Source organism: Asterias amurensis, chromosome 8 (genome assembly GCF_032118995.1).
Source record: "Asterias amurensis chromosome 8, ASM3211899v1".
In the NCBI taxonomy this organism is placed as follows: domain Eukaryota; kingdom Metazoa; phylum Echinodermata; class Asteroidea; order Forcipulatida; family Asteriidae; genus Asterias; species Asterias amurensis.
Window position 1 is genome coordinate 7680377 of NC_092655.1, and position 23550 is coordinate 7703926.

The 23550-nt window shown below is 37.9% G+C and overlaps 1 protein-coding gene across 1 annotated transcript in view; it reads left to right on the forward strand.

Moving 5' to 3' along the window:
- The window catches only part of LOC139940811 (probable polyketide synthase 1), an 88207-nt gene that overhangs the window by 52758 nt on the left and 11899 nt on the right, over positions 1–23550 (forward strand). The window contains exons 3-4 of the mRNA XM_071937196.1: positions 11338–11429; positions 22794–22911. Coding sequence (XP_071793297.1) covers positions 22872–22911 — 40 coding nt within the window. The 5' untranslated portion in view covers positions 11338–11429; positions 22794–22871. The remainder of the gene's footprint in view (positions 1–11337; positions 11430–22793; positions 22912–23550) is intronic.

A 23550-nucleotide genomic window follows, 5' to 3' on the forward strand; every position in this document is an offset into this window, starting at 1 on the left:
TTTATAACAAAATAATGGGGGGAACACCATTATTGAATCGTCATCAACAAAGGGAGATCCAGGACGCAATGACAACATTGTGTGTTAAATTAAGTATTTCGGATACTAAATTCATAGTATGCCCAAACTGAGCGAAAATCTGAATAAAAATAGCTCACGGAACTTGGATATAAAAGTGGATGTATGAACCCATGCCAATGAGATGTCGGTGAGTTTATTTCTTCGGTAATCGGTAATTTTCATATATTTGTCCTTTATTAGTTTTATTTTAATTTCGCTGACCGTTCACTGTTTGATTGTTAATTCCTCCATTTGTACTATATGTTTCGGTATACTATGGTTCATCTGTATACTGTATACATGGTAAATAATATTCTTCCTATATAATCCCTACCTATGAAATTGCATTTAACGAAGGGGTGGTCCACTGATGGGATTGATAAAGTGTTGTGCAACATTATACAGCGCGCATGAATACACAATATCCCTCCTCAAATTAGGCCAATTAGAAATTACATGACACTTGATACAGCCTTTTGATTAGTCGAGAGGCCCTAAACCCACTGGCAAATTTACCTGCACAGACGGGCAGTAGAGTTAAAATATTGCATATTTAAAAACCTTAAGACTGTGGATAAATAAGGATTTATCTTTTCTATCCAAATTGTATTTCATCTTGGTCTAAAATCCAATGATTCTAACTGTGGGTAGGAAATCAAGAAGCGTAACAAATTAAATCACTCAATCAATTCAGTTCCGTATTCAAAGACGCATTGAACCCATCCTAAGTTAGGACGAGTTACTCGTCCTAACTCGAGATAGGATTACTCCTATAGCGTTTCGTGACATCGGCTGCAGGGCGTTGATGCTTGATGTTCATTCAAAGCTGCAAGAGAGAATTTGGCTTAAAGACAGTAGACACTATTGGTAATTGCCAAAGACTAGCCTTTGGGGAAAAAAAATGGATAAAAAATATTGCTGGCACAGTCAAAGGGCGCATAAAAAGCTGCATTCTATTGCAAATCAGTTATTAAAAAGGCGTGTGAGGTGAGGGAGAGGGCTCTTTCTATAGCGCTCTGTTCGGCATTTAAACTGACCCAGAAGTCCGGAGTTCCTAAGTTGGTACCCACTATCATACCTCTGTGGCAAGAGGCGCTTTAGGACTGATGAAGGGAGAGTTTTGGCAAAAGATTGGCACAAGTGGTTACGACGGTATACCAGTGTTTCAATATTGCACAATGGACTCTTCCCATGAAATATGCTAATTACATTCACGCATGCGTACAGACCCTGTTGGTTGGCAAACGCCATAGAGTTGTGCACTAAGCAGACGCGCAATCGCGTGTGCGTCACGCACCCATTAGCCGTGCACAAAACAGCACGATGTTCCCTCATTTTTGCCAACCAAAACGTTAGTGCGCACGCGCTACGTGCAATTTACATATTTCATGGGAAGGGTCTATTGTACAGCGTCTGAGTAGCGCACGTAGTCATTGCCAAGAATAATTTTGGCCGCAAATCACTCGTGTGAAACATGTTTTGGTATTCAGAAAGTCCACGTCAGTTTCATATACAAAGGTGGTTGGAAAGTACACAACATAGAGCATAGTTTACCCGGTATAATTGCTACTGAACCACAAAGTGTTATAATTCAATGTGGTGGTAATGATCTTAGTTGCGAACTCGAGTCCAGTCCTTTGGCAAAATATGTGTTTGTGTGCCAGGTGTTGCACAGGAAAAAAGGTCGGTATATCAAGTCCGACTCATAAGCTAGCCACATCAACATGCTACACTGTCGACACTGTCGACATTACACTGTGCCTTTTCTTTGTTTTGTTGTAAAGTCGGAAACGACTTTTGTTGTTTTATGGTGCATTATTAAAAAAAACAAAAAAAAAACAATTAAAATAATGCAAAAAAAAAAAAAAAAAAAAATCATATATATGTAGATATGTTATATGTAACCACGATATAATAGTGTAAAAATATGTCTACAGAGATATACATATGAAGAAAAAAAAATGAAGAAAGAAAATCATTATTAAAAAAAAAGTAAAACAATATATATATAAATAAATAAATAAATATAAAAAAATAACAAAAAAAGGACAGTGCTTGGTTTAAGAGTAAAAAGACTAGTCGACCTCGTAAACACACGAGGCCAGCCGAGGAGTCCCACCTAAATGGTACTATTCTGAACACTTTTAAAAGAAAAACAGTTCAAAAGAAAATAATTGCTGTGGTAGTTTTCATTTCCCCGCAGAATGCCACGGAGAAAGTCTGAAATACGGAAGGTGGCTAAGTCTGCCACCCCTGGGTCCAAGAGACCACGTACAAGACACCAAACAGGTCAAGAGGTGCCTACGCCCGAGGAGCCCTCCGATGCAGCTGGAAACGTTCAGCGTGACTACGCTCGACATTGACACCTCAGACATGCAGGAAGTGATAACTACATCTGTAGTATCTGCCATTACAGACCACATCAGACGAAAAAAGTTGGCAAAAGTGCTTCCACCACCATTAACAAACTCCACTGGTCAACAACAAGGCTCCATTACAACGGTTGTGCCACACAATATCTCGCCCTCAACAGCATCCACTTGGACACCACAGAACCAATCTGGGGGCTTACCTGCCACCACGCAAGCATTACCTGTAGTTTCACCAGTAGAAGTGTCCTCCCAAGCGTCCAACCAAACAACTACACAGCAAGCCTAGGAACAACCGGGGTTGGGACAGGGGCCGAATCTCGGTTGGCCTGCTGACGCTGTCTGCACCATTGTCGCTCGATTTGGCTGTTAATCAAGAGCTTAAAAACAAAATATGAGCAAACGAATACATGTTTTTTCGGTAGTCTAATTGAACCACCAACAATGGCAAACAACAAGGTGGTAGTTCAGAAGTCCGAAAATGGTGAAAGCTCTTTGTGTCTGATCCCAACAAACAAAAAATTACCCCAAAACATAAATGATTGGCAAACGGCTTTTTCCATTTTCACAACAGTGTACACAAAAAAGTTCCAAAATGAGTCTTGCCATCTTGTGAAATACGGTGAAACAAGACGGCAAATTGCCAAAGAAGGAGGGGATTTCAATTCCTATGATGTTACTTTTAGAAAGCTACGGCGGGTTACAGACTAGCCTTGGCACCACTTCCATACAGAGCTGTATTTAAAAGCTAGCACGTTTGTAAAACGGGGTGAATCAGTACAACATAACACACAGTTTGGGGATAACAAGCAATCTGTGAGACCAACTTGTCTACTGCCTCTTGGGTACTGTTTTCGTTTCTGCCGCGGATTGCCATGAGATGGGACTTGTGGGTTCAAACACAAATGTACCAAATGCATGGGAAATCACCCCATATTCAGTTGCAAATTCAAATTCCAGGCCACAATGCGCACATTGCCGATGGGCTGTCGGTCTAGCTGTGCAAATTTTGAGGAATTCAGGACAGCAGCAGAATGGATCGCGTTGCAAACAATAAAGCCAGGTGGCATGGTACACATACTAGATGATTTCTTAATCATTTCGACAACTTGGGTCGCGGGTCATGAACACTTGAAAGCTTTTTTCAAACTGTCTACAGAGCTAGGCATACCTCTCGCACCAGAAAAAAACCGAAGGCCCACTGAGTTGTATTACATTCGCAGGTATTGAATTAGATGCAAACAATATGACTGCCCGATTGCCCACCGACAAACTTGAAAAAACTATCAGAGTGGTCAGTGAAGCTTTAAGGAAAACCAAGCTAACACTCAAAGAATTGCAATCAGTCACCGGTCACACTTCATCCGTATTAACGCTGAAGCCAAGAATAACTAATAGAGGCGTGGTTCTGGTTTTTGAAACATTTTAATGGTAAAGCCTTTTTTTCTGTCAGAGAAATGGTCTCCAGCACACACATTGCACTTATATACAGATGCGTCAGTTACCCTTGGTAATGGTTTTATGGGAAATGGCCAGAATCGTGGGAAAAGGAGGGTATCACTTTAAAAGATTTGTTTCCGATTTTTGCAGCTGTGAGTGTGTGGGGCCAGAACTTAGCAGACAAAAGGATCATGATCCATACGGATAATCAAGCCTTAGTGAGCATTATTAATTCCAGCACTTCAAACGAAAATAAATTAATGACCCTATTACGTAAATTGGTCTCAGTATTGATGATGTATAATATTAAGATCAAACCAATACACATCCCTGGGGTAGAAAATATATTGACTGATAAATTGTCTCGTTTACAGATCAAGTCATTCCAAGAATTGGTCCCGTGGGCGGACAAAGAGCCAATGGTACTACCTGTAGATCTGAACCCACATAATTGGTTCCCGGTTTGCTAAAACTATTAGCAAGCTCGATGGCTGTATCTACTTTTTCTACTGCTGGCCCAATGGAAAGCCAATTAAAAGAGCGGAATTTGTTACTGTGCTACAAGCGACACTGAAACTTCAAGGGTTGGACACAAGAATTTACACAACCCATAGTTTCCGAATAGGTGCAGCTTGCCATGCACTTGCTAGTGGTTTCTCAGATGCACAAATAAGAGCAATGGGTAGATGGCAATGAGATGCGTTCAAGAAATATATCAGATTATGAGGAAATGTTGTCCTTGCATGCAGTTTACAGGTTGATGTGGTAGTTCAGTGTTATTGTAGTGGTAATTTTGTCGGGTCTTTTGAGGGAGCCGCCTTCCGCTTGCGGTTTTTACACGAAAGGCGACTAGTGGCGAGTTGCCCCTCAATAACCCGATTTATTCGTTAATTAATTTTAAGAATTTATATTTTCGGTTTAACTATTACATACTGTAAGATCAAAGAATAATAAAAGAAATGTATTTGTAAAGATCTTACTATTATGAGCCACGTAGAAGGTACTTGGCAGTTGTTAAATTAACTGAACCAAACTTAAGTTTACGTGATAACCTTAACCGGTTATTAACTCTTAAAGTTAACAATTGTTTAATAATGATTTAAAGCGATTTGAAAGTATGGATACAACAAGTTAAAATTATATAATAACTATTGTTTACTTTAAGATTAGTAGTCCCATAAAAATAAATTAAGCAAGGCTTGATTTTCTTTATGGGCAACTGATCATGGGATTAGTGTTTAGGCTACCTTTGTGCAACTCAAGAATGCAATAAGGAGTTGGTGTCCGCACGGGTTAACAAAAGGCTTTTCTTTTGTGAACATGTTGCGTAACAGCTTCACAAAACCTTTTTAATGGGCAGCCTGGGAAAAAAAACCTTTCTCAGAACGGAAAAGCACATTTGCTTTCTGGACCGCACTGCTGGAAGACCTCAACACCAGTCTTCAATAAAAATTTAAAATCCTGTTTTATTTTCCGCCACTCCATCCCCTCCTTACTGCCATTCCATAAACCTTTTTTGCAATGCTTTCAGCTATATTTACGGTTAAGGAGTCCTTTTTTAAAGGATGCAAAACAAGGCAATTTGAGCTCTTCAATATTTTTGAATACATTTATAATATACATGTTATAAAGTCTTACACGAAAGGGCGACTAGGGCGAGTTGCCCCTCAATAACCCGATTTAATCGTTAATTAATTTTCCGAATTTATATTTTCGGTTTAACTGTTACATACTGTAAGATCGAAGAAAAAAGAAAAGAAATGTACTTGTTAAGATCTTACTATTGTTACGATCCGAAAATCCTCAAACTTTCTTAAATGTCGATTATCCGAAAATTTGATTTTTCTCAGACGCAACAAAGAACCAAACAAGATCACACTGATATAAACAACATGAACAAGTGTGATTTAATAAAACACTACTCTTAAGCCGTCAAAGATGATAACAATAAAATGTTGATAAATACTAATTTACAATGTTAAGAGTAATATCATAAAAAATGATCTTACAAAAACAAGAAGATCTTACGGGCGAGAGCTTGAGGCACTACTATACTGGTAAACACAGTTCAGTCCTTATCGGTGCACAAATTAGCTGCAACTGGGGCGAAAATCACCTCGAACACGATGACCGGTCTCGAGACGAAACGGCGCCGTGATGACCGTCGCAAATACGGGAACCGATGATCCCAAAACTGGAACTGCAGATTCAGCTCACAAAACTGTCTCTCCCGGAACAAAATTCAGCTCCACACCGAATAGCTCTCTGGGGCCGCATACAGTCGGTTTGCATCCGTTATGCTTCCTTATGCTACCTTGAAACTAAATGTCTCTCTCAGCCCGTATTTATAATACCAAGTTGGGTGTTCTAGAAATGTCTTATTTCTACAAACTTCTTAACATTACATCATTTTCCTAAAATACAGTCTTTTAGTAGATTTTCACAATTTCTCACTATTTCTTGAAAATACACATCCCGTCTAAAAATAGACTCACCAGCTGGCGCGCAGCCACGAGATTGGGAGGTCAATGCGCTGTTGAGAATACACTGTGTGTGTGATTGTATTGTATATTGTAACATCTCCCCCCATAAGAAAAGAAAAATTACGGAGGAAATTTTCGTTTAATAAACAAAAACTTTCACATAAGCTTATCCTAAAAACTTACGACAACAGACCTCTTTCAATTTAGCTACCAGAACTGGTTCGTTTGTTAAGATTGCCTTTAATTTATCGAAAGCATTGAGTCAGACCACATAAACTTAACTTTCTTTTGCCAGAGTTTAGTGAGTAGCAATTGTGCTGAAGTTTGGAACGAACCTTCTGTAAAATCCACTCATACCCAGGAATCTCATAAGTTCTCTTTTCCCTGTGGGTACGGGAAAGTCCTTAAATGGCTTGAATCTTTGCCACTCTGGGTAGCACCTGACCTTGACCAACCACATGACCTTAATAGATCACTGTTGCTTTAGCAAACTCACTCTTTTTGAGAATAATTACGAGGTTTGCTTCAGACAACTTTTCAAACAGGGCACTCAAGTGTTTTAGATGGTCTTCCCAGCTAGTACACCAAAATACGCTGTACACCAAAATATCGTCAGGCTTTGGTACCATGACAATTGGATAACTCCAGACAATTTGTCAGGATTAAGCCTATATGGTGCCTGTTTTATAGGTCTTGTGTTTCCCACATCTACATCATGAACTGCCATTGATGTACTGCCTAATTTGTCGGAACAGACGCTTTTGCACCTTTGAAACAAGTCTGACAGATCTTTCAGTTGGCCATCCTTCAAATGGTCAAGATTTCTGAATTTGAAAGCTGAACTGACAAGAACTCAAGTTCAGACGTTTCTGTTTCAGTATTTTCATCATTGGAATTGTCCTCACTGGACTCAACGACAGCTATCCCGACAGTTTGACCCGAATTATCACGCTCGTAATATTTCTTGAGCATGTTCACATGACAAACTCTCTGGCTCTTTCTTCGATCTGGGGTATTGATTACATAATTAACTTCGTTGAGTTTCTTTTTGACACAGTAGGGCCCACTGATTTTTGCTTTTAGGGGTTCGCCAGCAAGGCAACAGCACTAGCACTTTATTATACCAGGTTTGAAGGTGCGGACTTCGGATTTCAGATCAGCTCTGGTCTTCATCGCCTGCTGAGATACCTTAAGATGCATTGTGCCACAGAACAAGCTTTGGACAGCCTCTCCCTGAAATTCGACACATAATCAAGCAGATTGGTCTCGTTATCCTCTGCTAGAAACCTCTCTCTGATGAGTTTCAAAGGCCCCCTCACCTCACGACCATACACCAACTCAAACGGGGTAAAACCTGTTGATTCATTCGGTGAGTCACTGGTCGCAAATAAGAGAAACGGGACTCCCTTGTCCCAATCTTCTGAAAAATCTTCACAGTAGGCTCTTATCATATTCTTTAGGGTTTGGTGATACCTCTCTAAAGCTCCTTGAGGCTGCAGGTGATACGCAGACGATTTCACCTGCTTGATTCCCAGCTCACATAGGACTTGCTGAAATACACCTACTGAAGTTAGACCCTTGATCGGCCTCTGGAATGGCCTCTGGAAACCTAGTTGACAAATCCATGATGGTCAACAAAAACTGATGTCCAGACTTTGTTCGCGGCAAAGGACCAACACAATCCACATTGACTTTGCAACATGTTGTTTACGTCGTCCCTGACAGTTTGAACCGTCAAAAAAGGCTCTGGGAGAACCAACCGGCTCTTTTCAGGGCGAACACTGCTACTGAGAAGAATCTGTTATAGTCTAGTCGAAAGAACGTTGTTCATCTAAACAACTACTTTTATGTTACATTTGCCAACAAACAAAAAGTGTTCGGGATTGGCCGGGCGTCAACCGCCCAGATCTTCTGAGAGAACACTATCTAGAGCATAATCAATATTGTTAAAGACTTTTGCATGAAGATATTTATGGCAAAATGTCACTTGTTTAAGTCACACGTGGAAAGTATTCCCATAACTCTTGTACTTTACTGAAATAGATGAGTTTTAATTTAGGTTTTCTAGGTAAATTTTAACAAAAATCCATTCATTTTAACTCCTGGCTCATTCAATTTCGGGTTGAAAATTAATGGACTTTGAAACAGCATTCAGAGTCAAAAAGAGTTATTCAATTTCAACAGTTAAGCATTCACTGGTCAAATAAAATCATTCAATTTCATTAGGCCGCAAGACTCATTCAGTTTCATTAAATCCAGCAGCAAGAGCTGGTCAACCATTCAATTTCACTAATGGGCAAACATTTTCCAAATGTTTTCATTCAAATTCAAATTCTATGTTATGTGCTTATACTATTATAAAGGCAGATACTTTCAGGGAAACCTCATTTCTACACTGGTTTGACGTTTAAGCCCAACGGTTTTGAATGAAAAAACCCAGGCCATTTAATTTGTTTTTAGTACCCTACCTACCTACAGTCTTCTTGTACTCCTTTTTTCCCTCAAGGTTTTCAGTTTTTCTCTGCATTGAGCAGGGGTCCGTTCATATCCGGCACCAAGCGCCTGCCAATTTTGAGAAAACTTTTCAGTTTCTTGTATGCCCATCTATCTGTTTCACTTCTTCCCATCGTAAGAATTTGAGGAAATATTGAACTAAGATATTTAAGATATTTACTGTTTGGTGGTAGACAGCAATGTCAATCGAAGAACTCAAATCTGACTCTGGACAACACAAGTACACCAACGGCCAAGTACATAAATAAGAAATACCATGCACACATGGCGTGTGTACGAGAAGGAAGCTTGTTCACGCCAACTATTTATTATATTCCTATTCCATTCACGTGGTCTGTTTTGTTAAATCATAATATTATTTGTAAATTACAGATGTAATTCACTTTTATTCTCGTATCTAAATGTAAACAATTTCAGAAGGAGAAAAAGCAAAAAGGGCTCATGTTACCGCGCGAATTATTTGGCACTTTGGTTTTGACCTCTGCGACCTTTCGAGATTAATGACGTCTCAACACAGTGGAAGCAAAAGATGGGGGTAAGTTTAACCCGCTTTCGTTCTCACTAGCTGCTTTCCCCGGGAAAAACGTTCCCCGGGGTTAACTCCTTTAACCCTACTCCTGAGCAGTGTTAATTATTTCCCGGGAATAAGCTATTTCCTGGGAATGTGTTTGTAGTGTGAACAGATCGACCAAAAGTTCCCTGGAATTTCCCGTGAAAAACCTAAAGTGTGAAAAGGGCTTTTGTTGTAAAAATCTCATTAAGAGGCTGCAAATCCCTTTATTTTCACCCTCAAAATATTTGATCACAATATATTTATCACAGCCCAACTTCACGCCGTGCACAACGCAAAATCCACGGCGCGTGAGCTCGCTCAAACCTCAGTAATTTACGTAGTCTAACCATACTCTCAAAGGAAACCTCTTTTGTAGTAGAGTACTTGGAACATCAAGCAGCAAATGTGATTTAAATCATTGTCACAATATTCAACTTTGAAAAAAGGGCTCCGTTTTTAGTTAAAAGTGTTTTTTATTGAAAACACAGCCAAATATGGTCCATCGGTACGATACGAGTCTTCCCATGTCTTTACTGTGTAGCTGAGTTTTTCTATTCCCTCTATAGGTCACGTGATCACATGTAGACATTGGTAGCACAATCGGTCTATTGGGTAGGAAATCAAGAAGCTTAACAAATTAAATCACTCAATCAGTTCAGTTCCGTATCCAAAGACATTAGGACGCATTGAACCAATCCTAAGTTAGGACGAGTTAGGACGAGTTAATACTCGTCCTAACTCCAGATAGGATTACTCCTATAGCGTTTCGTGACATCGGCTGCGAGGATAAAGAATGATTGATTTTGGTTTTACCCATTACACCGATGTGTCTTTTTGGCCTATTGTTGAACAAAGGTTTCGTTAACCTGGAAGCCTTTTAAAACTGCTGATCAAAAAAAGCTCTGGGAGAACGAACCGGCTCTTTTCAGGGCGAACAATGCTACTGAGAAGAATCTGTTACACATAGTCTAGTCGCAACAATGTTGTTCATCTAAACAACTACTTTTATGTTACCTTTGCCAAAACTGATTCAACACACTGTGATTTCCATTCAGAAATACCTTTTCGGTCAAAAAACATTAAAACTTTTTGGTCCAAAAGTAAAGAAAAAATGCAAACATTATTGTTCAATGATTTCTTTCAACGCAACACCCCTCCAGCTATGAAATGGTAAGGCCCTCGGGTAAACAACTCCTTATAAGGGAATGCTGTGCGCGTCGAGCGTATCGCGTGATGTGGCACACTATTCCAGCCGTTGCTCTCGGCCAATGGGAATGAAGAAACTGTCTTTCAAGCACATGTGCAAGCTCGCGTGTCACGCCCATGTTTAAACACTTTTTACTGGTGTTATATCACCTCCACGTGATGCCCTCTCGACCAATCTCTTGTAGGCTACTATACTGAAATAGGTGAGTTTTAACATTAGGCTATAGATTCGATTACAAACAAACCAGCCAACAAACAAACAAACAAACAAACAAACACCCCCTACAAACGACCCAACAAACAAACAAACAAGCCAACAAACACCCCCCACACGCAACCTAATAAACAATCAAGGACCAAAAAAACAAAACTGAACAAACAAATGCCCTCTTAAAAAAAGGGCAAACAAGTGCTTGACAATAAACCAAGCTATCCGGGATCCTTGGAAAGGTATAGCTACACAACAATATATATGCTGCCCGCGCACGTCAAATTCGCTTCATCATTCACGTCAAATTCGCATTCGCATTCGCAGGAAGTATGAACCGGGGTTAAAGTCCATTCGATTATAATTTGCATAACCGGACCTTGCGTAGCTCTACTTCAACTCCTGTATCCGTCCGCGGATGGTAGAAGGTTATATAAAGACGTGCTCCGCCGCACAACATCATTCTTATCTGACGTTTTTACTTGTGCAAAAGTTTTTCCTCAGGAAGAGGAACCGTACAGATAGACGCTTTTCAGTAACGTTTGAAAACTTCACAACTGTCACTGGCTCACTGGCAACAGTCTCGGCTACAATAGGTAAGTTTGGATTTAAATATCAAGATCACTGGTTAAAGGCAGTGGACACTACTGGTAATTACTCAAAATAATTATTAGCATAAAACCTTGCTTGGTAACGAGTAATGGAAAGGGGTTGGTAGAAACATTGTATAAACATTGTGAGAAACGGGTCCCTCTGAAGTGGAGTAGTTTTCGAGAAAAAAGTAATTTTCCACCATTTTGATTTCGAGACCTCAGATTTAGAATTTGAGGTCTCGAAATCAATCATTTTGGAAGCACACAACTTCGTTTGACAAGGGTGTTTTTTCTTTCGTTATTATCTCGCAACTTCGACGACCAATTGAGCTCAAATTTTCACAGGTTTGTTATTTTATGCATATGTTAAGATACAGCAAGTGACAAGACTGGTCTTTGACAATTACCAATAGTGTCCAGTGTATGTAAAGATTGTCATGGTATTAAATCACTACTTCTAAACAAAGATTTTACGCTATACAGTTCATTTGCTTGTTAAGTGATATTAACCTTTAACTGAAACAAGGTTGCAACCTTTTAGAAACTACCTGCTAGGTTAAAAACTTGGGACCAATAAATTTTTTTTACAATACACCACAGCTGTGGCCACAGGTCATTAGACAGATATATGTAGTTTCAAGCTATTTCCCTGTTCATAAAAATTTATTCATAATGTTCCCTCTATTTAGAAAACATACCATGGACAATTTGTCCATTATTAGCTTTCTGTTAGAGAGAAAATCAATAGGGATATAAAAAAAAATTAATTGGTTATTAAATCACTACTTCTAAACAAAGATTTTACGCTATACAGTTCATTTGCTTGTTAAGTGATATTAACCTATAACTGAAACAAGGTTGCAACCTTTTAGAAACTTCCTGCTAGGTTCAAAACTTGGGATCAATAACATTTTTTTACAATACACCACAGCTGTGGCCACACGTCATTAGACAGATATATGTAGTTTCCAGCTATTTCCCTGTTCATAAAAATTTATTCATAATGTTCCCTCTATTTAGAAAACATACCATGGACAATTTGTCCATTATTAGCTTTCTGTTAGAGAGAAAATCAATAGTAGGGATATAAAAAAAAATTAATTGGTTATTATGCCATTCTGAAATAATTATGGTGGACACAATATTACATCCATGACACTCCGGTGCACTCGTGTCCGCCATAACTATTTCAAAAAGGCTAATGCTGGTTATGTGGCTATTTTACATACAAAGTTTAGGTTTACTATTGTTTTCCCAGGCCAATTTCAACAAAACTCCATTCAATTTAACACCAGTCTTATTAAATTTCGTTTGAAAATGAGTGCTCCGTTGAATCATCATTCAACAGTCAAAAGGAGCAATTTAACTTCACCAGTTTAGCTTTCATTGTCAAACAACATCATTTAATTTCACTGTGCCGCAAGATTCATTCAACATCGTGAAAGCATCAACAAGAGCTGGTAAACCATTCAATTTCATCAACTTAAGACTGGGTTGCTGTAAAAATCAAAGATATTTTTAAAATGTTGGCAGACTTCAAAAAACGGATTTTGGCAAAACTCCATGTATGAGTAGGTATGGGTACACAATACACAAAAATCGGAAAAAAAGTTATATCAGACATTGGTTGCCATGGTTACGGCCAAAATAAGTTTTTCAGCAAATTTTCCAAGTTTTTACCTTTTTTAAGAGTTAAAATATAGGTAAATTGAAAGCACTGGTACGTCTAAAGGGGAAAACGTTGAATTTTTTCTTTCACACATGTTGCACAACCATGTTTACTCTTTTTAGAAAATGTTTTTAAAAATTAAGTGTGCGATCAACTTTGGATCAAACCACTATTTCAAATAGGGGTGTTTTTGTCATATTTCCTTATAGCGAAAAATAGGGGTATCGAATGGGGCCATAAGTCCGAAAGTGGCACTTTGTTGATTATGACACTTTTATAGTTGGAAGATAAGGTACCAACCTACATAAAAATGCAATAAAATGTTTTGGTATTTTAAGTGCGCGAACACAGTTTTGCAGGAAAGTTAGAACTTTGTCAGGGCAAAAACGAAACAAATGGCAAAAAAATTATACATTATTATTGGGTAAAAATATCAGGATTTTTTTTTTTTTTAAACCTTATGGGTGAAAGGGACTTGAGGTGCATTCAAACAAACTAAACTTTTGAAATCACTATGTAGCCCGTTGCCATGGTAACAGCTCATTTGTGTTTTGGCTATTTTTTGCCAATTTTGGGGTCTAAAAAACTGTATTTTAGCATACATTTGCAACTCCACCCAGCCAATGTGCATTCTTTTTTTCATAAAACCTTTCACATCAATACATTGAGTCGTCCTATGCTTAACTTGAGACAAAAAAGTTATTGCTTTAACCTTTACCCTAATGCTATTTTTAGAACATCATTAGCGCATGTTTTTAGAAATTTGCAAAATCAACATTTTTACCCTATTTTTGGCCCTCAAAATTACAATTTGCCAGGGGTCTCAGAATGTTTTCCTTTCGGTTGTATTTCGGGCCAACATTGGTCCTTCCATTTTGATAAAAACGTTTGAGAAAAACTTGGGCAATTGTATCCTGTTGTAACAGTACTGCCTAAAAAAAAATGCATTTTTAACTTGTTTTCTTTTCTATAAATAACATTAATAAAATAATACTTTTAAGTCTTCCATCAATCCGGCACCTTTCATGAGCACCCTGTAGCCTTGTGGACTACCCAACATTGATCAAGAATATTTTTAATGACCTAAGTTTTGGATTTTATACTACCCCCCCCCCCCTCCCCTGCATGCCCAGCCCCCAAGCATATCAAATTTTGTTGACAATGCATTACAAAGCGCCTCCTTTGTTGAAAGTCCCTTTTTAAAATTTCCATTGCGCATCATTAATAGTAGGAAAGTTTGTGCTGTCTTCAGTCACCTTTAGGGAATATTTGCCATTTCGGTTGTGATTGGGCGATTATTTGTGTTTTCATGTCTGGGGAGCACAAATAGGCAACTGTATCATGTAGTGACACTGCCTCAACATGGTAAAATTTGAAGAAAAAAAAACAGAACAAACTAATTATCTTTATTGGCATTTCTTACATGCTGAACAATGATGTTCATTGAAAAAAAAAAAAAAGCAAAGCAGCTTACAAATATAAAAAATATAACTGTATACAATGTATAGTTCGAAGACTGAAAATTGAACATTTTGTTTAAGATTGTATAGCTGCTATAGCCAAACGTAAATGACCACAAACATACCACAGAATCTCTTTGTGATGCATGTTTATACAATTGAGAGTTATATTTTTATACTTGTAAGTTGCTTTGCTCTATTGTGTGCCTGTTTTTTTTCAATCAACATCATTGTTCAGCGTGTAAAAAGTAATTAGAGAGCATTATTTTTTCATGTGATTATGAAGTTTGCAAAATACACCCTTTTTTGTTAAAGGCATGAAGTTTCTGGCAACACTGCTCCACAGTTCAAAAAATACAAAAACTTTCTTTGTTAATTATGTGATGCCTGTTTATACAACTGGGAGTTATGTTGTCATAAGATGCTTTATTATATTTTGTCCTGATATTTTGTCAGTCTTCATCATTGTTAAGCATGTAGAAAGTCATAAAAATAGCATTATTTTATAACTTTAAATCTATACAATCGCCAAAAAGCATGAAGCTTCTGACAACACTGCTCACCAGTTCAACAAATACCAAAACATTTTTTTGAAATTCCTACACACCAGTATCTTATCTTTCAAGCCTGGTAGCCCAACTTTCCTAAATATGCTACTTTCGGACTTCTGACAAACTTAGCAACCCCCTCTATTTCCCAAATTGAACTTTGTTCAAAACACCCCTTTTTGGAAATAATGGATTATTCCATTCACAATTGACTGTACCTGTGTCAGGTGCACTTTTGGAAAGACCAAGGGTGTATGTTTACCATATTCAGTTGAAAGGCAGGTAATATATTTGGTCTTTAACAGTGAAGCCTTCAACTTTGGGTAATTTTCAGAAAAGAGCTAAATTAGGTGAAATATTACAAATTTCTTATTTTTAACCGTTGTCATGGCAACCAAAGTGCAATGCAAAAACCATGCTTTCTTTTTACACTTTGGTTGAAGGAATTAACATGTGCAAAGAGTAAACAAAATCCATTAAAACAAAAATTCATATTTTTTTGTTTTTGAAAATAAACACATTTTTTTCAAAAAAAGGACGAAGTTTATTACAGCACTGCTCCCCACCACAACAAGTACCAAAACTTTTTTTTTTGAAATTTCTACAGACCAGTATCTTATCTTTCATGTCTGGAAGCAAAACTTTCCTAAATATGCCACTTTGGGACTTCTGACAATTTAAGCAACCCCCCTGTAAATCCCAAATTGACTTTTCCTCAAAACACCCCTTTTTGAAATAATGGAATCTTCCATTCACAATTAACTGTACTTTTGTCAAACGCATTTTTGGAAAGATTAAGGATGCATATTAATCATATCCAGCTGAGAGGTAGGTCTACTATTTGGTTTTTACACAGTGGAGCCCTCAACTTTGGGTAATTTTTACTCATGAAAAGAGCTAAATTATGTGAAATATGGTAATTTTCTACTTTTGACCGTTGCCATGGCAACGAAGGTGTAAATGCAAAACTTATGCTTTATTTTTACATTTTGGTTGATGGCCTTCACTTGTGCAAAGTTTAAACGAAATCCATTGTTGAAAGTCTGCCACCACTTCTTTGATTTTTAGAGCAACCCAGTCTTAAGTGTTAATACAAACTCAACTTTAGAATGGTCAAAATGTATAGTCTTGAATGCCGAAAATAGAATAAATAAAACGAATCTAATGAGAACAACGGAATTGTGTGTGCACGAAAATGAATGCATTCAAAGCTTAAACAAAAAAGTAAACCCAACATAATTCGACTGGATAAGGGGAAATATGAATGCGTGTTAATGAAATTGAATGGATTGTTACTCAAATTGTCTCGAAAAAATATCAACGCGTTTGTAATAAAATGATAAAAACAAAATGCATCCTAAACGGAAACGAGAAACAGGCCTCCGGTAAAACATAGATGAGATTGCTATACTGCTTTAACATAGGTTTGTCTCAATGAATGTCAACATAAATCCATTCATTTTAACAACCGACTCATTTAATTTAATTGACAAGTTATGCTATGTTGAATCAGCAGTTTACAGTCAACGTAAATGTCTGTAGTTTGGCAGTCGTAATAAGAACATTTCATAAGACCGCTTGATTTATTACTTTTCGTGGAAGTCGGCAGCAACAGCTGGCCAACCGCTCAATTTCATCAAATGTAAACAAATATTTATATTTTCATTGCAACTAAATATATTTTCAAGAGCAGTTATTTTTGTTTTAATGAACATTACGAAACGACAGGCCCCGTTTCATACAGGCCGCAGGAGGAGGCCCATACTATTTTTTGTAACAATTTCGCGTTTGCATTTATTTGTTTGGGCGAGTGCATGCATTTATTCAGTGCAGCTATCTATATTTTCCATGCAGCTGTTTCTATGGTAATGAAATCGACCAGGTGCTTTTGCCGATGCTGAAATTTGCCTATATTAGATCTAATCACTTCCCTATATGTATTTTTTTTCTTCTTTTTTTTCTTCTTCTTCTTCTTATTGTTATTATATTGTATTATATATTATAATACAATACAATACACTTATTGGGCCTATATTGGGCTTTTCAAAAAGTATTCGCTTTGTGTTGATTTCTTTTTTCTTGTTCATCGTCCCTTTTTCTGACTTGTCTTCAAGTTCGTGTATCCTATATTCCAACGATCTTGTTGTACGTTACTTTTTTTTGAGACGGCACTTTTAGTCTCCGGCACGTGAAGTCCAATATCCTTTGAAATTTCACACAAGCTAAGGCCTCACACAATAATTAACACAAACACAAATGACGTCATGGGTAGTCAGTTTACACGTTTGGTTTAAACATCTGAAAGGATTTTGAAAATCCACTTTGTATTTGAGCGAATAATGCAACAATTAGTGGTTTTGCCTAGAAAGCTACATTGCTTTTCCTGATCTGAAGGTTAAACATTATGTGTTTCTTAACTCTTGGGCAATCAGTATAAAATCAACCACATTAAACCGTGGCTTGCTTTTGTTCTTTTACTTGTACCTTTATAAGTGGTTACTTCCATCCGTTTGAATAAAGTAAGTAACATACTTTTCCGGAAATTATTTATTTGAATGCAGCCTAAAAGCATCTACTTTTACATGAAAAGTAAAATTATTTTCTTGTTAACACTTACTTACTTTCATATTAATAAAACGGAGTAAATACTACAAAATGCAAGATGATAAAAAAAACGTTTTATAGGTTTGTCAAAAAAGGAAGCTATTGTAGAAATAATAAAGCATTTTTTTCTTTCTCAGAAAACAAGTAAATGCATTTCAATAGAATGTTGAGCATAATTATTATTCATGAATACCCAGACAGTTTCTCTACTCCTATTGGTGGAGAGCGCGTCACGTGGGGTTTTTAAACGGTTGATAATGACCAGTGTTTATAACCGGCTGGCTTCCGCGTGTAAAGCGCGCAAGATTATCACGTGGAACGCAATTCATAGCTATAAGTAACAGCGCGTAATCTACTTCTATATTTAAGCGCGCGCGCGTACACACAACCCACGCCGGCAGACTCTTCGCAAAGTTTTGGAGAAAAAAATTCAAACCTTAGAATTTTCAACTTAGTCCAGGAGCTTATGGTGATCCGTAGAAATAAATGATTAGAAGATGCCACCTAGCTAGATACCTTCTTTAGGTCCTGAAAAAACAAGAAAATACATGTTGGCAAAATTGAAAATCTGGCAGATGGCGGCCATCTTGGATTTCAAAATGACAACCATTTAAGTTCTATTTTTCCTTCAACTTTGGCTGTGAATGTCATAAAGTCGTGATTTTTGTGGCTAGAATTACATATAAAGCAATAAAAGGAACAACTGAATTGTTTCAGATGACGGCCATCTTGGAATTCAAAATGGCCGCCTTTGTATATATTTGTTTCAATAACTTTGTCAATGTTGTTGTAAAATCCTGTTTTGGGGTGAGTAAAGTAACATTCGCAATGACTATCAAGCTATACAAGCTAGCATTAATATAATAAATATATATATAAGATCAAATTAAACAAATATTGAATCATTTAGTTAAGGCCGCCATTTTGAATTTCAAAATTGCCGCCTATCAAATGCATTTTTGCCTGTATCACGGTCTATGATCCTCACAGAAACTTGGTGTTGGTGTCTATACCCATGTTTCCAGGGTTAATGAACCCAATTAGATGGATCGTTTGGTTTAAAGAGCCATCTTGAATTTCCAGATCCAATCTTGGTCTGTGGAGACGCATACATGTACATGTATAGGTGTACGGGCAAGTTAAATAAAAACATATCCATCACAGCTTACTATGACAAACTGGCTCCAGATCTTGCCCAGAAGTGACAGGCCCTGGCTTGGTCTGGACCAGTTAATGAGATATTCGGGCCTGACCAGACTACACCGGTTCAGAATTAGATCTGGGTCTGGTTAAGCCAAGCCAGGTCAGATCTTGTTAGATCTGTGCCAGGTCTGGCCACACCGGGTCAGATGATATCACATCTGGGCCGAGGTAGGCCAGTCCAGTAAATCTTGATATCAGACCTGTGCCAGGTTTGGCCACAATGTGTCAGATAGCTGGCCCAGATATGTTATTCTCTCAGATTGTGTTGCCAGCCCTGGCACAGATCTAACCTCAAGATTCCTCTGCCCGGTCAAACCTGGCCCTAATTTAAAAATCTGACCAGGTGTGGCCAGATCTGACACAGATCTAACAGTTGGATTACCTGGTTTGGCCAGACCAGGCCAAAAACTGATCATCTGACATCCTGTTCTGGCCAAACCTGACCCAGATCTGACATCAGATCAGGTGTTGTCAGACCTGGCACAGATCTAATATCAACATTACGGGCCTGGCCACAGCTGGCTCAGGTCTTACGCCATCCAAACGTGTGTGGCATGACCTGACACAGATCTGCCATTCTTTGGCATTCTGATCTGGATCTGAGCTGGTCTGGCCAAACATGGCCCAGATCTGACAGCAACTGAACCGGTGCGGTCAGGTCAGGCCAAGATATCATCAACTGGCCCAGACCAAGCCAGGACCTGTCATTTCTGGGCCAGATCTTGGCCAGTTTGTCAGAGTTAGCTGGGATGGATATGTTTTTATTGGATTTGTTGACCCGTAAAACTTGCCCGCATGTATGAGTCTCCAAAGACCAAGATATATGTCAAACAAGCACATTTAATTGGAAGCCATTTTTAAATTCAAGATGGCTCCTTAAACCAAATGATCAAATATATTGTTCATATTGGGTTCATTAAACCTGCAAACATTTGTATAGAACCAACACAAAGTTTCTGTGAGGCTCATAGACCGTGATACAGGCAAAAATGCCGGCGGCAATTTTGAAATTCAAAGTGGCGGCCTTAACTAAATGATTCAATATTTGGTCTTATATATATACTAATTATATTCATGCTAGCTTGTATAGCTTGATAGTCATTGCGACTGTTACTTCAATATCAAATTTATAGAAAAGCATAAATAAAGATGCGGCCATTTTGAGTTCCAAGATGGTCACAATCTGAAACACTTCAGTGGTACCCTTTATTGCTTTAGTTTTATGGCTAATGTAATTTTAGCCACAAAAATCAGGATTTTACGACCTTCACAGCAAAAGTTAAAGGCACCTGGAAATAGATTATTTTTTCTTTCAAACATAAGCGTATATTGCTTACGAACAATAAAACAATTTTTTTAGTAAGTGTTTGTCACGATTTATATGTTTAAAAAATATATAAAGTTGTTTGGGGGGCTGACTCCGCCTACCCCTTTTGTGACGTCAATAGAGGCAGACTTTGCCTGCATCGGTTAAGTAAACACACGTGCAAAGTACATGTACGTCCAATTCGTGAGTTGGTACATTTCAAAAAGTTTTTTTCTGCATTCAGCAGCAATACACCGGGTCGGCATTGCCGGAAAAAACAAAAAAAAATCTTTTTTTGGAATGTACAAACTCACGACTTTAGTCCGCACATGTACTTTGCAAGTGTGTTAACTCTACGCATTGCAGGCAAAGTCTGCCTCGATTGACGTCACGAACAGCGCCCTCTCGGGTCGGGGTCTAATCTTAACTTTGTAAATAACATAAGAACTAATTTTTTAAAACCTTAGTTAACTGTTTATTCACATTCCACTCATCAAAACACATATATTAGTGACAAAAGCTTTATTTTGAAAAAATACCACTTCCAGGTGACTTTAAAGAAAATTATAACTTAAATGGCGTCCATTTTGAAATCCAAGATGGCCGCCCTCTGCCCCACCTGACAGGTTGCCAACATGGTTTTTCTTGTTCCTAGGAGTCTTATTTAGGTATCTAGCTAGGTGGCATGTTCTAATCATTTATTTTCTACGGGACTTATTTTTTGGTCATAAGCTCCCCGACTAACTGTCAAAGTGTCTGTAATTGTATTTATTTTACGTTTCTTAACAAAATGACATTTATGAATGGGAATAAAAGAGTAGTGACTCGTTCTTACACGTCCGTATGACGTTTCAGCAGTTTAACAAAAACGTTTCGCTTTGATTCGGGGGGGGGGGGGGGTCCAGATGAGTCACTTTCATCAAACTGTTGTCAGAATCAAAATCTCATGGCTGACTTTGTTTCTGTTAATTAAAAATTGTTGCTTGGGTTGTGTGTGTGCGTGCGTAGACGTGAATAGGGGTTGTATACAAAGGGAACCTTTTGTGAAGAGCCATTCAGCCATAACAGACAGCTTGATATCAAAAAGTATACTCTAAAGCATTAAGTGAATACTTTGCAGTAAAAGAATAAATTTCTTCGTACAGAATGCTTTTACTGAACGCTTCTACTTTGAAATTGATGCTTTTACTTGTTGCTATAGAACTTGTCAGTATTTATAACTTTTTATTCATACGACCCAAGTTGCTGCTCTACTCTGACATACGAACATTCTTTCAACTTAGTTTGGAAAGACTCTTTGAACAGATTTGAAGTTTTGGATCGGGGATCAAAAGAAAAGAAAATGTAATAACATAATTTTGTTTTTACTTCTACACATAATTATGTGTATTTTAGCACTATACTCAGTACTTTCCTTATAGTTCGGTAAACAAAATCACAAGCAAATTATTCGGATGGGATAAAAAATACGTATTTGGTTTTATTCTTTAAACCGATGTGTATATTATGCACTGTGCTCAGTACTTTCCGAGCTCTGTGAACTAATTAATAGGAAAATTACTCGGGTTGGATTCGAACCCACTCAAGAAGTTCGAATCCTTAGCTACGGGAACTGCAACGATTTAATAGATAGTAATTTAAGAAAGGGACTTGCTTTTTATCCCCCACACCAATGTTTATTAAGCACTGTATACCTAGTACTTCCCCCTCCACCTCAACCCCAACACATAAACGAATGTGTTTTTTAAGTTGGCCTACCTACAAAAAAACGGAGATCTTTGAATTAAACCATTTTCTTACAAATTAACAGGATGGTGCTGTTTTCTGTATCAAAGATTTGAAGGTCGTTGCTTTGAGTGATTGTAGACATAAATCCATTGTTTTGTTTATGCCTAGGGGACTTTGGGTAAGCCTACCCTACAAGCCTCGACAAATTGCCTTATTTTGCTCAGAAGCGTGTACTTTTTGCAAGATAGAGCCAAGCCAGGTTAATCATTAGATGGGCATGGGTTTTAGATGGGCATAGCTCAAAACATAATTTTCTAACCTATCAAAGTTTGAAAAGGAAAACAAGAAAACTAACTGTAAACAACTCCACAAATTGGTTTAATGTCAAAAGCAGATACTTCAATTGTTTGTGAATATTTAGCATTTTCTTAATTTTGTTGTTGACCAAGTTGCTGAGAAACACAAATTTCTTGCCTCGTTGGGTTTACGTCAATATTGACGAATTGAGATACAAAGTTATACATTATGACGAAAATATTGATGCTAATCACGATTTGGGTCACTAGTCCTGTAATTTGTAATGAATATTGACGTCGGCATGTGTCAGTGCCAAATGCTATCTGTGTCTACTAAAATGTGAAGTAGGATGCGAACCCTTTGATTTCATCGTGAACGGGAACAAAAGGAGTTTTAACATTTGTATGTTCTTACCTGATCAAAAATAAACTTGCGGGAAGACTGGTACGATACAACTCGCTCAATGTGGACAACTCGCTCTAGTTTTCAATAAATTTAGAAAAGCATGCTTTTAACCAACAATTTGTTGTTTTCTTTCTCTCCCCAATTCAGGATAAATTGGAACCCCTTTCAAATTTTCTTGCTGTGTGACAGAGGTTCCAGATTCACATCCACTTTATAAGAGCAAACATGGAGAACAAGTACCGCCCAATCGCAATTGTTGGAATAGGTAAGTGCTAGTGTCCTTCGTGGATTACTTGAAAGAAAAACCCTTACAATTCGATAAATGGTGATTGACAACGTTAGAGGGCGCTGTGGTAGTTTCACCAATGGGTGTACCAATACATTCCCGGCATAGAGGGCTCAATGCCAGAAATTCAATAATACACGAAACATACTTTGAAGTCTAACAGTTTTTGTTTTGTAGTGAAGGGGAAATTATTCATTGACTCTTTTGTACTTGTATCCTCTGTTCAAGTTGATATGGGGATTCCCAAGGCCCGTCCAGTTTCTCCCTACACCGGTGTAATTTTCCAAACGTCCAACCCAAGCATCCATCTTTAACAAATAATCTCCCTGTACACTTTTTGGCAAAGAGGACCATTTGTGTCAGAGCCAATGTCATAAAGATACCTCAAGTTGGAAGTAAACAACCCCCAGGTTACAACTGGGTACAACGTTTGATGCCCTACACAATATTAATAAGGCAGACACTCTGTTTTCTCCTAGTAGTGGGGTACACCCACAACTAGCATGAACAATTGGGAATAGTTTGTGCCCTTAGGGGACGAGCAAGATGCTGAGAAGATCAATCGAAAAAATGCGATTATTGAAAGTTTTTGTAAAGGCAAACATTCTTAAAACTCCA